This window comes from Thalassophryne amazonica, chromosome 6 (assembly GCF_902500255.1).
Source record: "Thalassophryne amazonica chromosome 6, fThaAma1.1, whole genome shotgun sequence".
NCBI lineage: Eukaryota > Metazoa > Chordata > Actinopteri > Batrachoidiformes > Batrachoididae > Thalassophryne > Thalassophryne amazonica.
In genome coordinates, this window is record NC_047108.1 from 66,904,789 (window position 1) to 66,923,401 (window position 18,613).

General features: G+C 45.4%; 1 protein-coding gene across 1 annotated transcript in view; it reads left to right on the plus strand.

The window, feature by feature from the left end:
* Positions 1-18,613, plus strand: part of l1cama (L1 cell adhesion molecule, paralog a) — a 97,868-nt gene that overhangs the window by 21,940 nt on the left and 57,315 nt on the right. The window contains 1 exon segment of the mRNA XM_034172378.1: positions 18,052-18,154. Coding sequence (XP_034028269.1) covers positions 18,052-18,154 — 103 coding nt within the window.

Genomic DNA, 18,613 nt, shown 5'->3' on the forward strand with positions numbered 1-18,613 from the left:
AACATGTCTATTAGACCCCATTCCTACCAGGCTGCTCAAGGCCCTACCATTATTTAATGATCAATCTATCTTTATTAGTTGGCTATGTACCACAGGCTTTTAAGGTGGCAGTAATTAAACCATTACTTAAAAAGCCATCACTTGACCCAGCTATCTTAGCTAATTATAGGCCAATCTCCAACCTTCCTTTTCTCTCAAAAAGTCTTGAAAGGGTAGTTGTAAAACAGCTAATTGATCATCTGCAGAGGAATGGTCTATTTGAAGAGTTTCAGTCAGGTTTTAGAATTCATCATAGTACAGAAACAGCATTAGTGAAGGTTACAAATGATCTTCTTATGGCCTCAGACAGTGGACTCATCTCTGTGCTTGTTCTGTTAGACCTCAGTGCTGCTTTTGATACTGTTGACCATAAAATTTTATTACAGAGATTAGAGCATGCCATAGGTATTAAAGGCACTGCGCTGCGGTGGTTTGAATCATATTTATCTAATAGATTACAATTTGTTCATGTAAATGGGGAATCTTCTTCACAGACTAAGGTTAATTATGGAGTTCCACAAGGTTTTGTGCTAGGACCAATTTTATTCACTTTATACATGCTTCCCTTAGGCAGTATTATTAGACGGCATTGCTTAAATTTTCATTGTTACGCAGATGATACCCAGCTTTATCGATCCATGAAGCCAGAGGACACACACCAATTAGCTAAACTGCAGGATTGTCTTACAGACATAAAGACATGGATGACCTCTAATTTCCTGCTTTTAAACTCAGATAAAACTGAAGTTATTGTACTTGGCCCCACAAATCTTAGAAACATGGTGTCTAACCAGATCCTTACTCTGGATGGCATTACCCTGACCTCTAGTAATACTGTGAGAAATCTTGGAGTCATTTTTGATCAGGATATGTCATTCAATGCGCATATTAAACAAATATGTAGGACTGCTTTTTTTGCATTTACGCAATATCTCTAAAATTAGAAAGGTCTTGTCTCAGAGTGATGCTGAAAAACTAATTCATGCATTTATTTCCTCTAGGCTGGACTATTGTAATTCATTATTATCAGGTTGTCCTAAAAGTTCCCTGAAAAGCCTTCAGTTAATTCAAAATGCTGCAGCTATCTCACCCATATTGGCCTCTCTTCATTGGCTTCCTGTTAATTCTAGAATAGAATTTAAAATTCTTCTTCTTACTTATAAGGTTTTGAATAATCAGGTCCCATCTTATCTTAGGGACCTCATAGTACCATATCACCCGAATAGAGCGCTTCGCTCTCAGACTGCAGGCTTACTTGTAGTTCCTAGGGTTTGTAAGAGTAGAATGGGAGGCAGAGCCTTCAGCTTTCAGGCTCCTCTCCTGTGGAACCAGCTCCCAATTCGGATCAGGTGAGGACAGACACCCTCTCTACTTTTAAGATTAGGCTTAAACTTTCCTTTTGCTAAAGCTTATAGTTAGGGCTGGATCAGGTGACCCGAACCATCCCTTAGTTATGCTGCTATAGACTTTGACTGCTGGGGGGTTCCCATGATGCACTGAGTGTTCTTTCTCTTTTTGCTCTGTATGCACCACTCTGCATTAATCATTAGTGATTGATCTCTCTCCCCTCCACAGCATGTCTTTTTCCTGGCTCCTCTCCCTCAGCCCCAACCAGTCCAGCAGAAGACTGGCCCCTCCCTGAGCCTGTTCTGCTGGAGGTTTCTTCCTGTTAAAGGAGTTTTTTCCTTCCCACTGTCGCCAGTGCTTGCTCACAGGGGGTCGTTTGACCGTTGGGGTTTTTTTTTAACGTAATTATTGTATGGCCTTGCCTTACAATATAAAGCGCCTTGGGGCAACTGTTTGTTGTGATTTGGCGCTATATAAATAAAATTGATTGATTGATTGATTGATTGATGTGCTTGTATGCATGACTGACAGTGTCGGGACATGCTTCTAATGAGACCACTTATGGTATCCTGGGGGATCTCCTCCCAGATTTGGACCAGGGCATCACTTAGCTCCTGGACAGTCTGAGGTGCAACCTGGCAGCACTGGATGGACCAAAACATAATGTCCCAGAGGTGTTCTATTGGATTTAGATCAGGCGAGCGTGGGGGCCTGTCAATAGTATCAATTCCTTCATCCTCCAGGAACTGAGTGCATACTTCCACCACATGTTGTTGTGCACCAGGAGGAACCCAGCACCCACTGCATCAGCGCAGCGTCTGACCATGGGTCCAAGGATTTTATCCAAATACCTAATAGCAGTCAGGGTGCCTTTGTCTCGCATGTAGAGGTCTGTGCGTCATTCCAGGGATATGCCTTTCCAGACCATCACCGACCCACCACCAAACTAAACATGCTGAATGATGTTGCTGGCAACATAATGTTCTCCACGGCATCTCCAGACCCTTTCACGCCTGTCACATGTGCTCAGGCTGAACCTGGTCTCATCTGCGAAAAGCACAGTGCCAACTCCTAGAGTAGCTGCCTGTCTTCTGGAATCTCCCCCATGCTCTTGAGACTGTGTTGGGAGATATAACAAACCTTCTGTTAATGCCACATACAGTAGTGTTCAGAATAATAGTAGTGCTATGTGAGTAAAAAGATTAATCCAGGTTTTGAGTATATTTCTTATTGTTACATGGGAAACAAGGTACCAGTAGATTCAACAGATTCTCACAAATCCAGCAAGACCAAGCATTCATGATATGCACACTCTTAAGGCTATGAAATTGGGCTATTAGTAAAAAAAAAGTAGAAAAGGGGGTGTTCACAATAATAGTAGCATCTGCTGTTGACGCTACAAACTCAAAACTATTATGTTCAAACTGCTTTTTTAGCAATCCTGTGAATCACTAAACTAGTATTTAGTTGTATAACCACAGTTTTTCATGATTTCTTCACATCTGCGAGGCATGGAGTCAACCAACTTGTGGCACCTTTCAGCTGTTATTCCACTCCAAGATTCTTTAACAACATTCCCCAATTCATTCACATTTCTTGGTTTTGCTTCAGAAACAGCTTTTTTGATGTCACCCCACAAGTTCTCAATTGGATTTAGGTCCAGGGAATGGGCAGGCCACTCCAAAACATTAATTTTGTTGGTTTGGAACCAAGATTTTGCTCATTTACTAGTGTGCTTGGGGTCATTGTCTTGTTGAAACACCCATTTCAAGGGCATGTCCTCTTCAGCATAAGGCACATGACCTCTTCAAGTATTTTGACATATCCAAACTGATCCATGATACCTGGTATGCGATATATAGGCCCAACACCATAGTAGGAGAAACATGCCCATATCATGATGCTTGCACCACCATGCTTCACTGTCTTCACTGTGAACTGTGGCTTGAATTAAGAGTTTGGGGGTCATCTCACAAACTGTCTGTGGCCCTTGGACCCAAAAAAGAACATTTTTACTCTCATCAGTCCACAAAATATTCCTCCATTTCTCTTTAGGCCAGTTGATGTGTTCTTTGGCAAATTGTAACCTCTTCTGCACGTCTTTTATTTAACAGAGGGACTTTGCGGGGGATTCTTGCACATAAATTAGCTTCACACAGGCGTCTACTAACTGTCACAGCACTTACAGGTAACTCCAGACTGTCTTTGATCATCCTGGAGCTGATCAATGGGTGAGCCTTTGCCATTTTGGTTATTCTTCTATTCATTTTGATGGGTGTTTTCCGTTTTATTCTACGCGTCTGTTTTTTTTTTTTGTTTGTTTTTTTTTGTCCATTTTAAAGCATTGGAGATCATTGTAGATGAACAGCCTATAATTTTTTGCACCTGTGTATAAGTTTTCCCCTCTCCAATCAACTTTTTAATCAAACTACACTGTTCTTCTGAACAATGTCTTGAACGTTCCATTTTCCTCAGGCTTTCAAAGAGAAAAGCGTGTTCAACAGGTGCTGGCTTCATCCTTAAGTAGGGGACACCTGATTCACACCTGTTTTATTCCACAAAATTGACAAACTCACTGACTGAATGCCACACTACTATTATTGTGAACACTAATACACCACTAATAAACCAATTTCATAGCCTTAAGAGTGTGCATATCATGAATGCTTGGTCTTGTTGGATTTGTGAGAATCTACTGAATCTACTGGTACCTTGTTTCCCATGTAACAATAAGAAATATACTCAAAACCTGGATTAATCTTTTTAGTCACATAGCACTACTATTATTCTGAACACTACTGTATTGATGTGCCATCCAAGTGGAGTAGGTCTACCTTTGCAACCTCTGTATTGTTCAAGTACTACACCATGCTACCAGTAGTGACACTGACCCTAGCCAATTGCAAAACTAGTGAAAAATCAGTCAGAGATGATGAGGAGGGAAGAAATGTCAGTTGCATCCACCTGTAAAACCCTTCCTGTTTTTGGGGTTGTCTCATTGTTGCCTATAGCGCACCTGTTGTTAACTTTATTCAAACCAAAGTAGCTGAAACTGATTAGCAACCCCCCACCCCACTCTCCACCCCAGCTACCTAACTGAGCAAAACAATATCCCGGAAGTTGAACTGACTCGATGCTACACCCTGATTAAAAACTGTCCCTTTCATTTTTTGAGAGTATATTTGTGCATGATGAGGAATTGTACATCTTTATTCTTATCTCTAAATTTAATGGAATCTTTTACAGTTTAGACCCAACTTTTAGATCAGTTCTATTATATGACTACGACAGTACGCGCACTCTGATTGGCTGATTTCAGGTCTGACATTTTCCCATATCAGATGGTTACCATGACAATCAATCCAGATCACATATTAGATTTGCAATTTGTTTACAGTTTTGATGGCGTGAAATAAAGCAAAACAAAAAGCAAATAAAGAAATTCTGAGTGATGAAGAGGGCCATTCTCAGAGCGAATTTTATTACACTGACGAGTTTGAATTGGAGGAATTAACAGCAAATGAGCTTGAAGTGGACATGCAAAATGAAGACCAACAAGATGAAAACACAGCTCCTAACAGCCATATAATAAACAAATTATTAACCTCACTTGCTCTGTACAGGAATATCAGACCTTGGCATTTTTTAGGACATCGGTCTGATCCTTTATTATAATAATCCTTTATTACTATCATGCAAAAAATAAATGAATAATAATGATAAAAAATTCAATTATATTTTTATGGGTCTGCCCAGAAAAATTGTGGTTTCGATTAGAGTTTAGTAATAGGAGTACTACTAGTAGTAGCAGTAGTAATGACAACAATAACATCAACTAGGTCATTAACAACAGCAAAGTGTTGTTATTAACTTATAGAACACTAAAACAGTGCACTGTCTAATTTTTTGGAACTTCATGGTCCTGTCTTAGTGTACAGTTGTGAAACAGATGCTAACCATTGACATAATTTGATGACTACATATCTTTAGTACTGGGTCTCTTCAGACAATCCTTGGGTACCGTTGGAATGACCTTGTTTCGTAGAGAAACTAAGGAGGCATATCACTTGCATTGTAAGGGAATGTCACCTACGACATTTTGGCCATGTGACACATTTCTCTGAGTGGGATCTAGCATACATGTACTTTAGTGTTGAGGACCCCAAGAACTGGAAAAACCAGGTGGATGGATGGATAGATAGATAGATAGATAGATAGATAGATAGATAGATAGATAGATAGATAGATAGATAGATAGATAGATAGATAGATAGATAGATAGATAGATAGATAGATAGATAGATAGATAGATAGATAGATAGATAGATAGATAGATAGATAGATAGATAGATAGATAGATAGATAGATTGTTGGGAAAGTGTAGTGACACGGACCCACAACAGGGGGCGTAAATGAACGGACAATAGAGGGAGTTAAATTAGAACACTTTACTGTTGTGAATGTCACAACCACACACAGCAGATTACAGAATGAATACAAGTCAATTAATGAAGGTGTCGTGTGGGCAGGCTCGACGATAGGAGACGCCCATCTGAAGATGAACCGGAACCACACGATTTCCACCGCCACCAAACCCGAAGGATACTGGAGCCGCCAAGTCCCGAAGTCCCCAGGTGGCCACCGTCTCAGCGTGTCGGATCTGGTACTGCTGGCGGAGAACAAAGACAGTCAAGTGTGGGTGTGTGTACACCCCGTAACAATAATGGTGGGAATTCCACCTCCACCTTTAACACACACTCGTGCAGCGTCTGTTTAACCACTTATCTGACGAGACGAAGGACGAAACAGTCGCGACCCACGCCGGTCCTCTGGTTGACAGCTGCAACACAAGAGCTCTTGAAACACTGAATGCTGGCAGAGAATATTACCTCTCACAGAAGTCGATATCTCGGCGATGTGGTGGAGGTGTCATCCTGCTTTTATCCCGGGTGAGATGCAGATGATCGGTGACAGCTGTCATAGTTGATGAGTGACAGCTGTCACCTCGGCTGTTCCTGTAGGCGGCAGCGCCCTCTCGTGCCTGAAGCCCGCACTTCAGGCAGGGCGCCCTCTGGTGGTGGGCCAGCAGTACCTCCTCTTCTGGCGGCCCACACAACAGGACCCCCCCCTCAACGGGCGCCTCCTGGCGCCCGACCAGGCTTGTCCGGGTGGCGTCGGTAAAAATCTGGGTGAAGCTCCTCTTCACCCAGGAGCGTTCTTCGGGTCCATACCCTTCCCAGTCCACCAAATATTGAAAGCCCCGGCCCATTCGACGGACATCCAAGAGCCGGCATACTGTCCAAGCCGGCTCCCCAGCGATGATACAGGCATGATACGAGGTATGTCCTTGGTAGAAAGCCATACCCCCTGCCCGGGCTGGTATGCGGGGGCCGGGGACCGTCGACGGTCTGCATGGGCTTTTGCCCTCGTCCGGGCCCTCAACAAGGCCGAACGGGCGGTGCGCCACACCCGACGGCATCTCCGCAGGTGTGCCTGGACCGAGGGCACACCGACCTCTCCCTCCACCACAGGAAACAAAGGGGGTGGTACCCCAGACACACCTCAAACGGGGAGAGGCCGGTGGCAGAGGACACTTGGCTGTTATGCGCGTACTCGATCCAGGCCAGGTGTTCACTCCAAGCCGTCGGGTGTGCGGATGTTGTACAACGCAGCGCCTGCTCCAACTCTTGATTGGCCCGTTCAGCCTGTCCGTTAGTCTGAGGGTGATACCCAGACGAGAGGCTCACGGTGGCCCCCAGTTCCCGGCAGAAACTCCTCCACACCTGCGAGGAGAACTGGGGACCGCGATCCGAAACGATGTCTGTTGGTATCCCATGCAGCCGGACGACATGGTGGACCAGGAGATCCGCCGTCTCCTGGGCCGATGGGAGCTTCGGGAGGGCCACGAAGTGGGCCGCCTTGGAGAACCGGTCCACTATCGTGAGGATGGTGGTGTGCCCCCGGGACGGCGGGAGGCCCGTGACGAAATCCAGACCGATGTGGGACCAGGGGCGATGAGGCACAGGAAGTGGCTGCAGGAGTCCCTGTGCCTTCTGGTGGTCCGCCTTGCCCCTGGCGCAGGTGGTGCAGGCCTGGATATAAGCCCGGACGTCAGCCTCCAGAGACGCCCACCAGAAGCACTGCCGGACCACTGCCACGGTCCTACGCACCCCTGGGTGGCAGGAGAGCTTGGACCCATGACAGAAGTCCAGGACGGCAGCTCTGGCTTCTGGTGGGACGTATAGTCTGTTTCTCGGTCCTGTTCCAGGATCCGGGCTCCATGCCAGGGCCTCCCGGACGGTCTTCTCCACGTCCCAGGTAAGGGTAGCCACGATAGTGGACTCCGATAAGATGGGTTCCGGTGGATCCGACAGCTCGGTCTTGACTTCATGTTCGTGCCCCTGGGACAGGGCATCCGACCTCTGGTTTTTGGTCCCGGGGCGGTAAGTGATCCGGAAGTCAAAACGGCCGAAAAACAGTGACCAGCGGGCTTGCCTGGGGTTCAGTCGCTTGGCGGTCCTGATATACTCCAGGTTCCGGTGGTCAGTAAAAACCGTCAAAAGGCACTGATGCTCCCTCCAGCAGGTGTCTCCACTCCTCAAGAGCCTCTTTCACCGCAAGGAGCTCTCGATTGCCCACTTCACAGTTCCGCTCTGCTGGGGTCAACCTGCGGGAGAAATAGGCACACGGGTGAAGAACCTTATCGGTCTCTCCGCTCTGGGATAGCACGGCTCCTATCCCTGAGTCAGAGGCGTCCACTTCAACCACAAACTGGCGACTAGGATCGGGCTGCACCAAGACGGGTGCAGTCGAGAAGCGCTGTTTCAACTCCCTGAACGCGGCATCGCACCGATCTGACCAGGTGAAGGGAACTTTTGGTGAGGTCAGGGCTGTCAGGGGGCTAACTACCTGACTATACCCCTTAATGAACCTACTGTAAAAATTTGCGAAGCCGAGGAACTGTTGCAGCTTCCTACGGCTCGTAGGTTGGGGCCAGTCTCTCACCGCTGCGACCTTGGCCGGATCCGGGGCGACGGAGTTGGAGGAGATGATAAACCCCAGGAAGGACAAAGAGGTGCGGTGAAACTCGCACTTCTCGCCCTTCACAAACAGTCGGTTCTCTAACAACCGCTGCAGGACCTGACGTACATGCTGGACATGGGTCTCAGGATCCGGAGAAAAGATGAGAATATCGTCCAGATATACGAAGACGAATCGGTGCAGGAAGTCCCACAAGACGTCGTTAACCAAGGTTTGGAACGTCGCGGGGGCGTTGGTGAGGCCGAACGGCATGACCAGGTACTCAAAGTGACCTAACGGGGTGTTAAATGCCGTCTTCCATTCGTCTCCCTTCCGGATCCGAACCAGGTGATGCGCATTTCTAAGATCCAGCTTAGTAAAGTTTTTGGCTCCATGCAGGGGGGTGAACACGGAATCCAACAATGGCAACGGGTATCGGTTGCGAACCGTAATCTCATTCAGCCCCCTGTAATCAATGCATGGACGGAGTCCGCCATCTTTCTTGCCCACAAAAAAGAAACCTGCACCCATCGGGGAGGTGGAGTTCCGGATCAGCCCGGCAGCTAATGAGTCCCGGATGTAGGTCTCCATTGATTCGCGCTCAGGTCGTGAGAGGTTGTACAGCCTGCTGGACGGGAACTCAGCGCCTGGAACCAAATCAATGGCACAATCGTACGGATGGTGCGGGGGAAGGGTGAGTGCCAGATCCTTGCTGAAGATGTCAGCAAGATCGTGGTACTCAACCAGCACTGCCGTCAGATTGGGAGGGACTTTGACCTCCTCCTTAGCACGTAAACCGGGAGGAACCGAGGATCCTAAACACACCCGATGGCAGGTTTCGCTCCACTGAACCACCACCCCAGACGGCCAATCAATCCGGGGATTGTGCTTCAACATCCATGGGATGCCCAAAATCACGCGGGAGGTAGAAGGAGTTACAAAAAACTCCCCCAGAAAATCTCCTCCCGATGGTTTCCAGACACCACCAGAGTTACTGGTTGTGTCTTGTGTGTGATTAAAGGGAGGAGGGTGCCATCTAGTGCCCGCACCTGCAATGGCGAAGGAAGCGCCACCAGAGGGAGCCCTACCTCCCTTGCCCATCTGCTGTCTAGCAAATTCCCTTCTGACCCCGTGTCCACCAGTGCTGGGGCTTGAAGGGTTAAATCCCCGCTCAGGATTGTAACTGGGAGTCGTGTGGCAATCTGTGTGTGTCCCACGTGAATGTTATGACCCCCCCTTAGCCCAGTCTCTAAGGGCGGTTGTTGTCGTTGAGGCCGTTTGGGGCAGTTTTTCTGTATGTGCTCCTTTGAGCTGCAGAGAAAACACTCCCCGCGGACCAGCCTCCTTATTTTGGCCCTGTGCGTTTCCCTAACAACGTCAGCAGGGGGAGCTGTTGCCCCACGGAGCGCTGCGGCTGTGGAGCGTGGGGAGGGCGGCCCCTTTTCGAACCCGGAAGGGAGAGGGACGGCGCGTATCCAGCCACGTCCTTCGCCTCGCTCCCGACGGCGCTCCTCCAACCGATTGTCTAACTGTATAACGAGATCGATAAGCCCATCTAAATCCCGCGGTTCTTCCTTAGCTACCAGATGCTCCTTCAGGACTGATGACAGTCTGTTTATGAAGGCGGCGCGGAGCGCAATGTTATTCCAGCCGGACCTCGCAGCCGCGATGCGGAAGTCGACTGCATATTCGGCTGCGCACCGGCGCCCCTGTCGCATTGACAGCAGCATTGTTGAAGCGGTCTCTCCTCTGTTAGGGCGATCAAACACTGTTCTGAACTCCCTCACAAACCCAGTGTACATGTGAAGGAGCCGTGAATTTTGCTCCCAAAGCGCCGTAGCCCAAGCGCGTGCCTCTCCCCGAAGCAGATTAATCACATAAGCTACTTTACTAGCATCTGACGCGTACATGACGGGACGTTGTGCGAAGACGAGCGAACACTGCATGAGAAAGTCCGCGCACGTCTCCACACAACCTCCGTACGGCTCAGGAGGGCTTATGTATGCTTCAGGGGATGGTGGGAGGGGTTGTTGAACCACCACTGGAACATTCATATCCTGCACAGGGTCGGCAGGAGGAGGAGCTGCAGCAGCGCCCTGAGCGCTCGCCGCCACCTGCGCGGAGAGAGCCTCCACCCTGCGGTTCAGGAGGATGTTTTGCTCGGTCATTTGATCCAACCGAGCCGTAAAGGCGGTGAGAATGTGTTGCAGCTCACCAATCATGCCTCCTGCAGACGCCTGCGCTCCCTGCTGTCCCATTGGTCGTTCAACAGCTGGGTGACACCCCTCGGAGTCCATGACGCTGGCCGAGATATCCTGTTGGGAAAGTGTAGTGACACGGACCCACAACAGGGGGCGTAAATGAACGGACAATAGAGGGAGTTAAATTAGAACACTTTACTGTTGTGAATGTCACAACCACACACAGCAGATTACAGAATTAATACAAGTCAATTAATGAAGGTGTCGTGTGGGCAGGCTCGACGATAGGAGACGCCCGTCTGGAGATTAACCAGAACCACACGATTTCCACCACCACCGAACCCGAAGGATACTGGAGCCGCCAAGTCCCGAAGTCCCCAGGTGGCCACCGTCTCAGCGTGTCGGATCTGGTACTGCTGGCGGAGAACAAAGACAGTCAAGTGTGGGTGTGTGTACACCCCGTAACAATAATGGTGGGAATTCCACCTCCACCTTTAACACACACTCGTGCAGCGTCTGTTTAACCACTTATCTGACGAGACGAAGGACGAAACAGTCGCGACCCACGCCGGTCCTCTGGTTGACAGCTGCAACACAAGAGCTCTTGAAACACTGAATGCTGGCAGAGAAAGTTACCTCTCACAGAAGTTGATATCTCGGCGATGTGGTTGAGGTGTCATCCTGCTTTTATCCCAGGTGAGATGCAGATGATCGGTGACAGCTGTCATAGTTGATGAGTGACAGCTGTCACCTCGGCTGTTCCTGTAGGCGGCAGCGCCCTCTCGTGCCTGAAGCCCGCACTTCAGGCAGGGCGCCCTCTGGTGGTGGGCCAGCAGTACCTCCTCTTCTGGCGGCCCACACAACATAGATAGATAGATAGATAGATAGATAGATAGATAGATACTTTATTGATCCCAGAGGGAAATTCAAGGCATCCAGCAGCTTACACATTAGACAAGCTACTGGAGAGGCTGATGTTGCCGTATCACCTGACTGTGGGAGATAGATGGCTAATTTCCACAGGTGGGTGTGGACTCATTGTCTGCCTGAGTAGCTGCTGTTCAGGAACCAAGGTGGGTCCATAGTGAAATAGGTGCAGTGGTGTACAGCACCAGGGCATGTTCACAGACCTGACATCTTATCTTTCTCCCTTCCTCTGTGACAGCCGGCCAGCTAACATTCAGCATTAAATCTAGGCTTAAGTCATATATTCTCTGTTTATAATTAATTAACTAACTGCCATATTTGATTATTTTAATATGAGTGGGTAGGTAGTTAGAAACAAGCTGAACATTGGTTTAGTAGTTGATGACTAACCTTGAAATGACTGTCAAAGAAGAGCAGGAGAAAGTGAAAAAAAAAAATATATATATATATCATGATAAATTGTTTTATAAATTGTATAATAGAGGAGTTCCGAAGTATTTATTGAGAATTTTAGTGTATTGGTATGCTCACCAGTCTATATATGTGAAATGGGGAAATTATGTATCTTCCCCCTTTCATGTGAGGAATGGGGTAAGACAAGGTAGTATTCTTTCACCTTGCCTTTTTAATGTGTATATGGATGATCTATCTAATCTGCTGAATCAGTGTAGGACGGGCTGTGGGGTTGGCCATACAACCATAAACCACCTAATGTACGCTGATGATCTTGTAATTTTCTCCCCGTGTAGTGCTGGGCTGCAGCAGTTGTTGAAGGTTTGCTCACAGTATGGGTGGATTTTGACATTAAATATAATGCAAAAAAGAGCAACATCATGATTGTCAGAAGTAAGGAGGACTCGAAATCGTGTTTTCCTGCTTTCTTTCTGTCAGGCAGCATTCTCCAAGTGTGTGATGAAGTAAAATACTTGGGACATTACATAAGTGCTGACCTGTCTGATGATAGAGATATGTACAGGCAGCGGTGTATTCAATATGCACAAGCAAATATGCTTGCTCGTAAGTTCTCTATGTGCTCTGTATCTGTTAAAATTTCACTCTTTAAAGCATATTGCACTTCAATGTACACTGCCCATTTGTGGCGGCATTTCAGCAGTATGCACAAACTTCAGGTTGCAATACAATGATGGCATGAGAATACTGCTTAAGGTGCCGAGATGGAGTAGTGCCAGTCAGATGTTTGTAAATGTTAGTGTTCCAACTTGTGCTGCTGTGCTCAGAAACTTCATGTACAGATGTATGTGCAGATTTACAGATTGTGTAAACAGTATCATTCATATCCTGACCAGTCCTGTACAGAGCTCGGTCAGGTTTTCTTCTAGGCTGTGGAAACATTGGCGTATCAGTTTATATGGCCATGGATGAAATTGGTCTTTTTATTGTTGTTGTTTTGTTTTTTTTTGTATGTTCTTTTGTGTTACTATGGACCTTGTGTCTGAAATAAAGTTTGATGATGATGATGATGATATATATATATATATATATATATATATATATATATATATATATATATATATACAAGGTCTATTAGAAAAGTATCCGACCTTATTATTTTTTTCAAAAACCATATGGATTTGAATCACGTGTAATTACATCAGACATGCTTGAACCCTCGTGGGCATGCTAGAGTTTTTTCACGCCTGTCGGTTACGTCATTCGCCTGTGGGCAGTCTTTGAGTGAGGAGTCGCCCACCCTCTCATCGATTTTTTCATTGTTTAGGAATGGCTCAGAGACTGCTGCTTTGTTTGATCAAAATTTTTTCAAAACTGTAAGGCACAGCTGAGTGGACACCATTCGATAAATTCAGCTGGTTTTCGGTAAAAATTTTAACGGCTGATGAAAGATTTTGGTCTGGTAGTGTCGCTTTAAGGATGGCCCACGGTGCCTGACGGCGATCTGCGCTTCGAGGCGGCAGCGTCTCGCCGTTTCAAGTTGAAAACGTCCACATTTCAGGCTCTGTTGACCCAGTAAGTCGTCAGAGAACAGAGAACTTTCAGAAGAAGTCGGCATGAGGAGTTTATTCAGACATTCCATTGTTAACGGATATTTTGTAATGAAAGAACGTGCGGGCAGAGTCGCATGTCGGGCCAGACCCGACCGCGGGGGGTCGTGACAGGAAAAACACCTCTGTTGGAAACCTTAACGGGCAAGTTGGAACATGCCCAAGCTGTTAAACAATTTCTCAGTTACTCACTTGTTGAAAGCCGCCTGAATTTTACAAATGGTTTTCAACACGGAGGTGTTTTTCCTGTCGCGGCGCACACAGATTTGCCGAGTCGTCACGGAAATGACTCGGCGAATTTGCGCGCACGTCTTTCATTAAAAAATGTCCTTAAACAGTGGAATGTCCGCATAAAGTCCTCATGCCGGCCTCTTCTGAATCTTCTCTGTTCTCTCACGACGTCCTGGGTGAATTAAGCCTTAAATTAGGATGTTTTCAGGTCGAAACAGGCCGACGACGGTGCCTGGAAGCGCTGCACGACGTCCCGCTCCGTGGGAAGTCCTTACAGCGACAGAAACACCCCATAATCTCTCATCAGCCGTTAAACTTTTCACAGAAAACCAGCTTAATTTCTCGAATAGTGTCCACTCGGATATTCCTCACAGGTCCAGAAAAAATTTTGATAAAGCAACGCACGCCGTATCGAGCAGCGTGTGAAACAAAGGAATTCAGCCGAGAGGGCGGGACCACATCTCACTCAAGGCCTGCCCACAGGGAAATGACGTCACCGACACGCGTTAAAAAACTCACGCATGCGCACGAGGGTTCAAGCATGATTGGTGTAATCGCATGTCATTCAAACCCATATAGTTAAAAAAATAAAAGGGTCGGTTTATTATCTAATAGGCCTCGTGTGTGTGTGTGCACAAACCAGTCTAAATCTGTGATATTGAGCACTTCTCCTTTGCTGAGATAATCCATCCCACCTCACAGGTGTGCCATACCAAGATGCTGATTAGACACCATGATTAGTGCACAGGTGTGCCTTAGACTGCCCACAATAAAAGGCCACTCTGAAAGGTGCAGTTTTATCACACAGCACAATGCCACAGATGTCGCAAGATTTGAGGGAGCGTGCAATTGGCATGCTGACAGCAGGAATGTCAACCAGAACTGTTGCTCGTGTATTGAATGTTCATTTCTCTACCATAAGCCGTCTCCAAAGGCGTTTCAGAGAATTTGGCAGTACATCCAACCAGCCTCACAACCGCAGACCACGTGTAACCACACCAGCCCAGGACCTCCACATCCAGCATGTTCACCTCCAAGATCGTCTGAGACCAGCCACTCGGACAGCTGCTGGAACAATCGGTTTGCATAACCAAAGAATTTCTGCACAAACTGTCAGAAACTGTCTCAGGGAAGCTCATCTGCATGCTCGTCGTCCTCATCGGGGTCTTGACCTGACTCCAGTTCGTCGTTGTAACCGATTTGAGTGGGCAAATGCTCACATTTGCTGCCGTTTGGCACGTTGGAGAGGTGTTCTCTTCACGGATGATGCGAAGGAGATGTGTTGCACTGCATGAGGCAAATGGTGGTCACACCAGATACTGACTGGTATCCCCCCCCCAATAAAACAAAACTGCACCTTTCAGAGTGGCCTTTTATTGTGGGCAGTCTAAGGCACACCTGTGCACTAATCATGGTGTCTAATCAGCATCTTGGTATGGCACACCTGTGAGGTGGGATGGATTATCTCAGCAAAGGAGAAGTGCTCAATATCACAGATTTAGACTGGTTTGTGCACAGTATTTGAGGGAAATGGTGATATTGTGTATGTGGAAAAAGTTTTAGATCGTTGAGTTAATCTCATACAAAATGGGAGCAAAACCAAAAGTGTTGCGTTTATATTTTTGTTGAGTGTGTATATATATATATATATATATATATACAACAATCACAGTCACAGACAACTGAAATCACTTCTGGTGGTCCCTGCTTCATTTGTCTCACAGGCTCCTTTCTTCATCTGTCTCTGTCTCTCAGGGAGCTTTGCTCCAAATATTTCTTTTACATGAACCTTCTTTCTCTTAAAGTATGCCGTGCATGTCAGTTTCCTCTCATCTTAGCCCATTTCTTACTGTTACATATATTTTTCTTTTGCTCAGCCTACATTTCATCTCTTTCTCTTCAGAGGCTTTTTAAGTGATATTGCCAGAATATCAGGAATTGTTAAGCTATGAAAATGAGCAGTGCCCTGATTATTCTGTACTTTTCCATCAGTTGACATTCAAATATAATGCATATATACTAAAAATTTGGTCACTCTTTCCCATTCAACTGAATGGGAAAGAGTGTCCAAACCTTTGCCTGGTAGCGTATGTATGTACGTGTTGTTATAGCAGCATGCAGTGCAAGTATGTGTGAATGTAAGTCTATACTATAGTGAGCCAAATAAGTAATTGATCCACAAATTTTCCCACCTACAAAGAATAGAGAGGTCTGTAATTTTAATCACAGGTACAGTTCAACTGTGAGAGACAATGTACTGTTATGACATGGATCTGGATGAATTCTGAAGTTTTCACAATTATATTATCGCCTCACAATCATCCAAATTCTTCAAAACAGTGCAGATGGACAGTAAGAATAGTGCAGAAATTAATATACTGCAATGGCCAAGTCAGTCACCTGACCTGACTCCAACTGACCGTTGCAGCACATTCTCACACTTTTTTAATGCTCCCGTCATGAAATTAGACACAATTTCGTGATGCGAAAATATAACCTCCTCCAACCTCGAGAAGGTTATGTTTTCACCCCTATTTGTTTCTGTTTGTCTGTTTGTTGTGAACAGCCTGGAGCCTAATTTGACATATAACGTTATGAAATTTTTACTCAAGATTCATATCCTGATAGGCAAGAACTGATTCAGTTTTCAAGGTCATAGGTCAAAGGTGTGAGTCAGGAAAAATCTTGGAAAATTGGAAAAATCCCTGTCCTTTAACATTGAAGGAATATTCAAAAATTCATAACTCTGTCAACTAAGATCAAATTTGTTTCATTATTGACAGCGTTTTGTAGGGTGGTATCCTTTACTGACTGACAAAGATTGATTCAGACCTGATCCAGATTGCAGATTTTGTGGCTATTTAAATTTAAGATTGAAAACTCCATTTAATGTATATTTTACATTATATCTTAATCAAACGTGCCCCAATCACTCTCATATTTGAAAGTGAGGTGCAGACTGGCACTCACTATCACCTGACAAAGTTTAATCCGGATCTGATCTGGATTGTGGATTTTGTGGACATTTGAATTTAATATTGAAAAGACTATTTGATGTACATTTTGCATTATATCTCAATCAAAACTGCCTGAGTCACTCTCATTTGTGACAATGAAGTGCAAACTGGCACTCTCAATGAATAGACTAAGTTTGATCTGCATCTGATCCGTATTGCGTATAGCGAATTGATTTTAACATTAAAAAGCCCTTTTGATCTATATTTTGTATTATATTTTAGCTTATGAAAAGCCATTTCTAACAGGATTTTGACCTTGAAATTTTTTCCAATGTAAAAATTTGTGGAATTGAAAACTAGTGTTGGTGGAGGTTTGTGCTCTATGAGCACGGTGCTCTAGTTTTACTATTTTTAACCCTACTACCTCCCCTAACCCTACCCATAACCTAACCATCTCCCTTCCCCTAACCCTAGCCATAACCCCCACAGACCCCCCCCCCCCCCACCCGATTCACCAGGCATTATGTGATACCGTCATGAAATGAATTTGTGTTCCTTTCATGAAAATTTGGCACATTTCGTGACATATCTTGAACCTATAGATTAATTTACATTTCGTGATGCCATCACGAAATGGTGAGAGATTGGGTTGACCTTTCACTTGATAAAGGCAAAATACCCCCAAAACAAACAAAACTGGAGACAGCTGTATCACTGCCCAAGAAACATTATGAGTGATTATGTTTCTGGGTTCTACACATTTTCAGTCTAATTTACGAGTGTTAGTTTGTCCAATTACTTTTGAACCATTAAAAATAGGGCAATATTATGCAAAAAGTGCTGTAATTCCTCCATCATTTACTCAATTTGTATGTAAATATCCTTAAATTAACACATGCACCATAAGCTCATTTTGGTCATTTTTAATATAACTTCATTATGATGTTACAGACATCAAAACTATATCAAAGTGCTCAGAGAGCACAGCACCCATGCTAACATTTAAAAGAAAAATCTGAGAAAATGTTACATTAGCTTTTAAACACTTACATACAATGGATCTGTCAGCTTGATCCAAATTGGATTTTGGCGTTCTTGAGATATTTTGCTGGCACACATACAAACATGGTTACATGGAGACCATGTAGATTGTCTGCATTTGTTACCTTTGCTTATATATTGCTGTATCTGAAGTGCACTGACATTATAGTACACTACATGAAGAAAGCAGCCTCATGTGTGCCTCTGTACAGCATGATTGGTGTTGTATCAGCACTAACTGTGTGTTTGTGCCTTTGGTCACTGCAGTCAAGAGGCCTCCAATGATCACCACGCAGCCAGAGAGCGTCACTGTGTTCAGCGTTGAAGACCTCGTCATGAGCTGTGAAGCCACTGGCAACCCTCCACCCATGTTAGTGAACACATATTTATACACTCACACAAAAACAGAAATCATGTCTCATCAAACTCTAAAGATGTTGAAGCATCATGGAGGTGTGCAGACACTTTATCCATTTACATAGATGAAATCTATATCCTTCCTTCTCCTTGTTCAGCTGACATCTCCATATTAGCATTGCATGAAAGCACAGATTTTCCCAGTCAGAGTTTTCATTTCAGCAAGGGATAAATGTCATTAAGCCCTCGAGCAGTCTGTGTCTTAGCCCCTCTGAAGTGTAAAACTGCTCCAATTGCAGAGGAAAAGATGAATATCGCAATTACGCAGCATAGGTTTATGAGTCCCAGCAGGGCGTCTTATTCAAATTCTGCAGCAGTTTTCATTCGTGTCTTCAGCTTCAGTAAGATGTAAGGACAGCTCATGTGTGTTTTAAAACTGATTTCAAAGACAAATCACTGATATTTCTGTGGT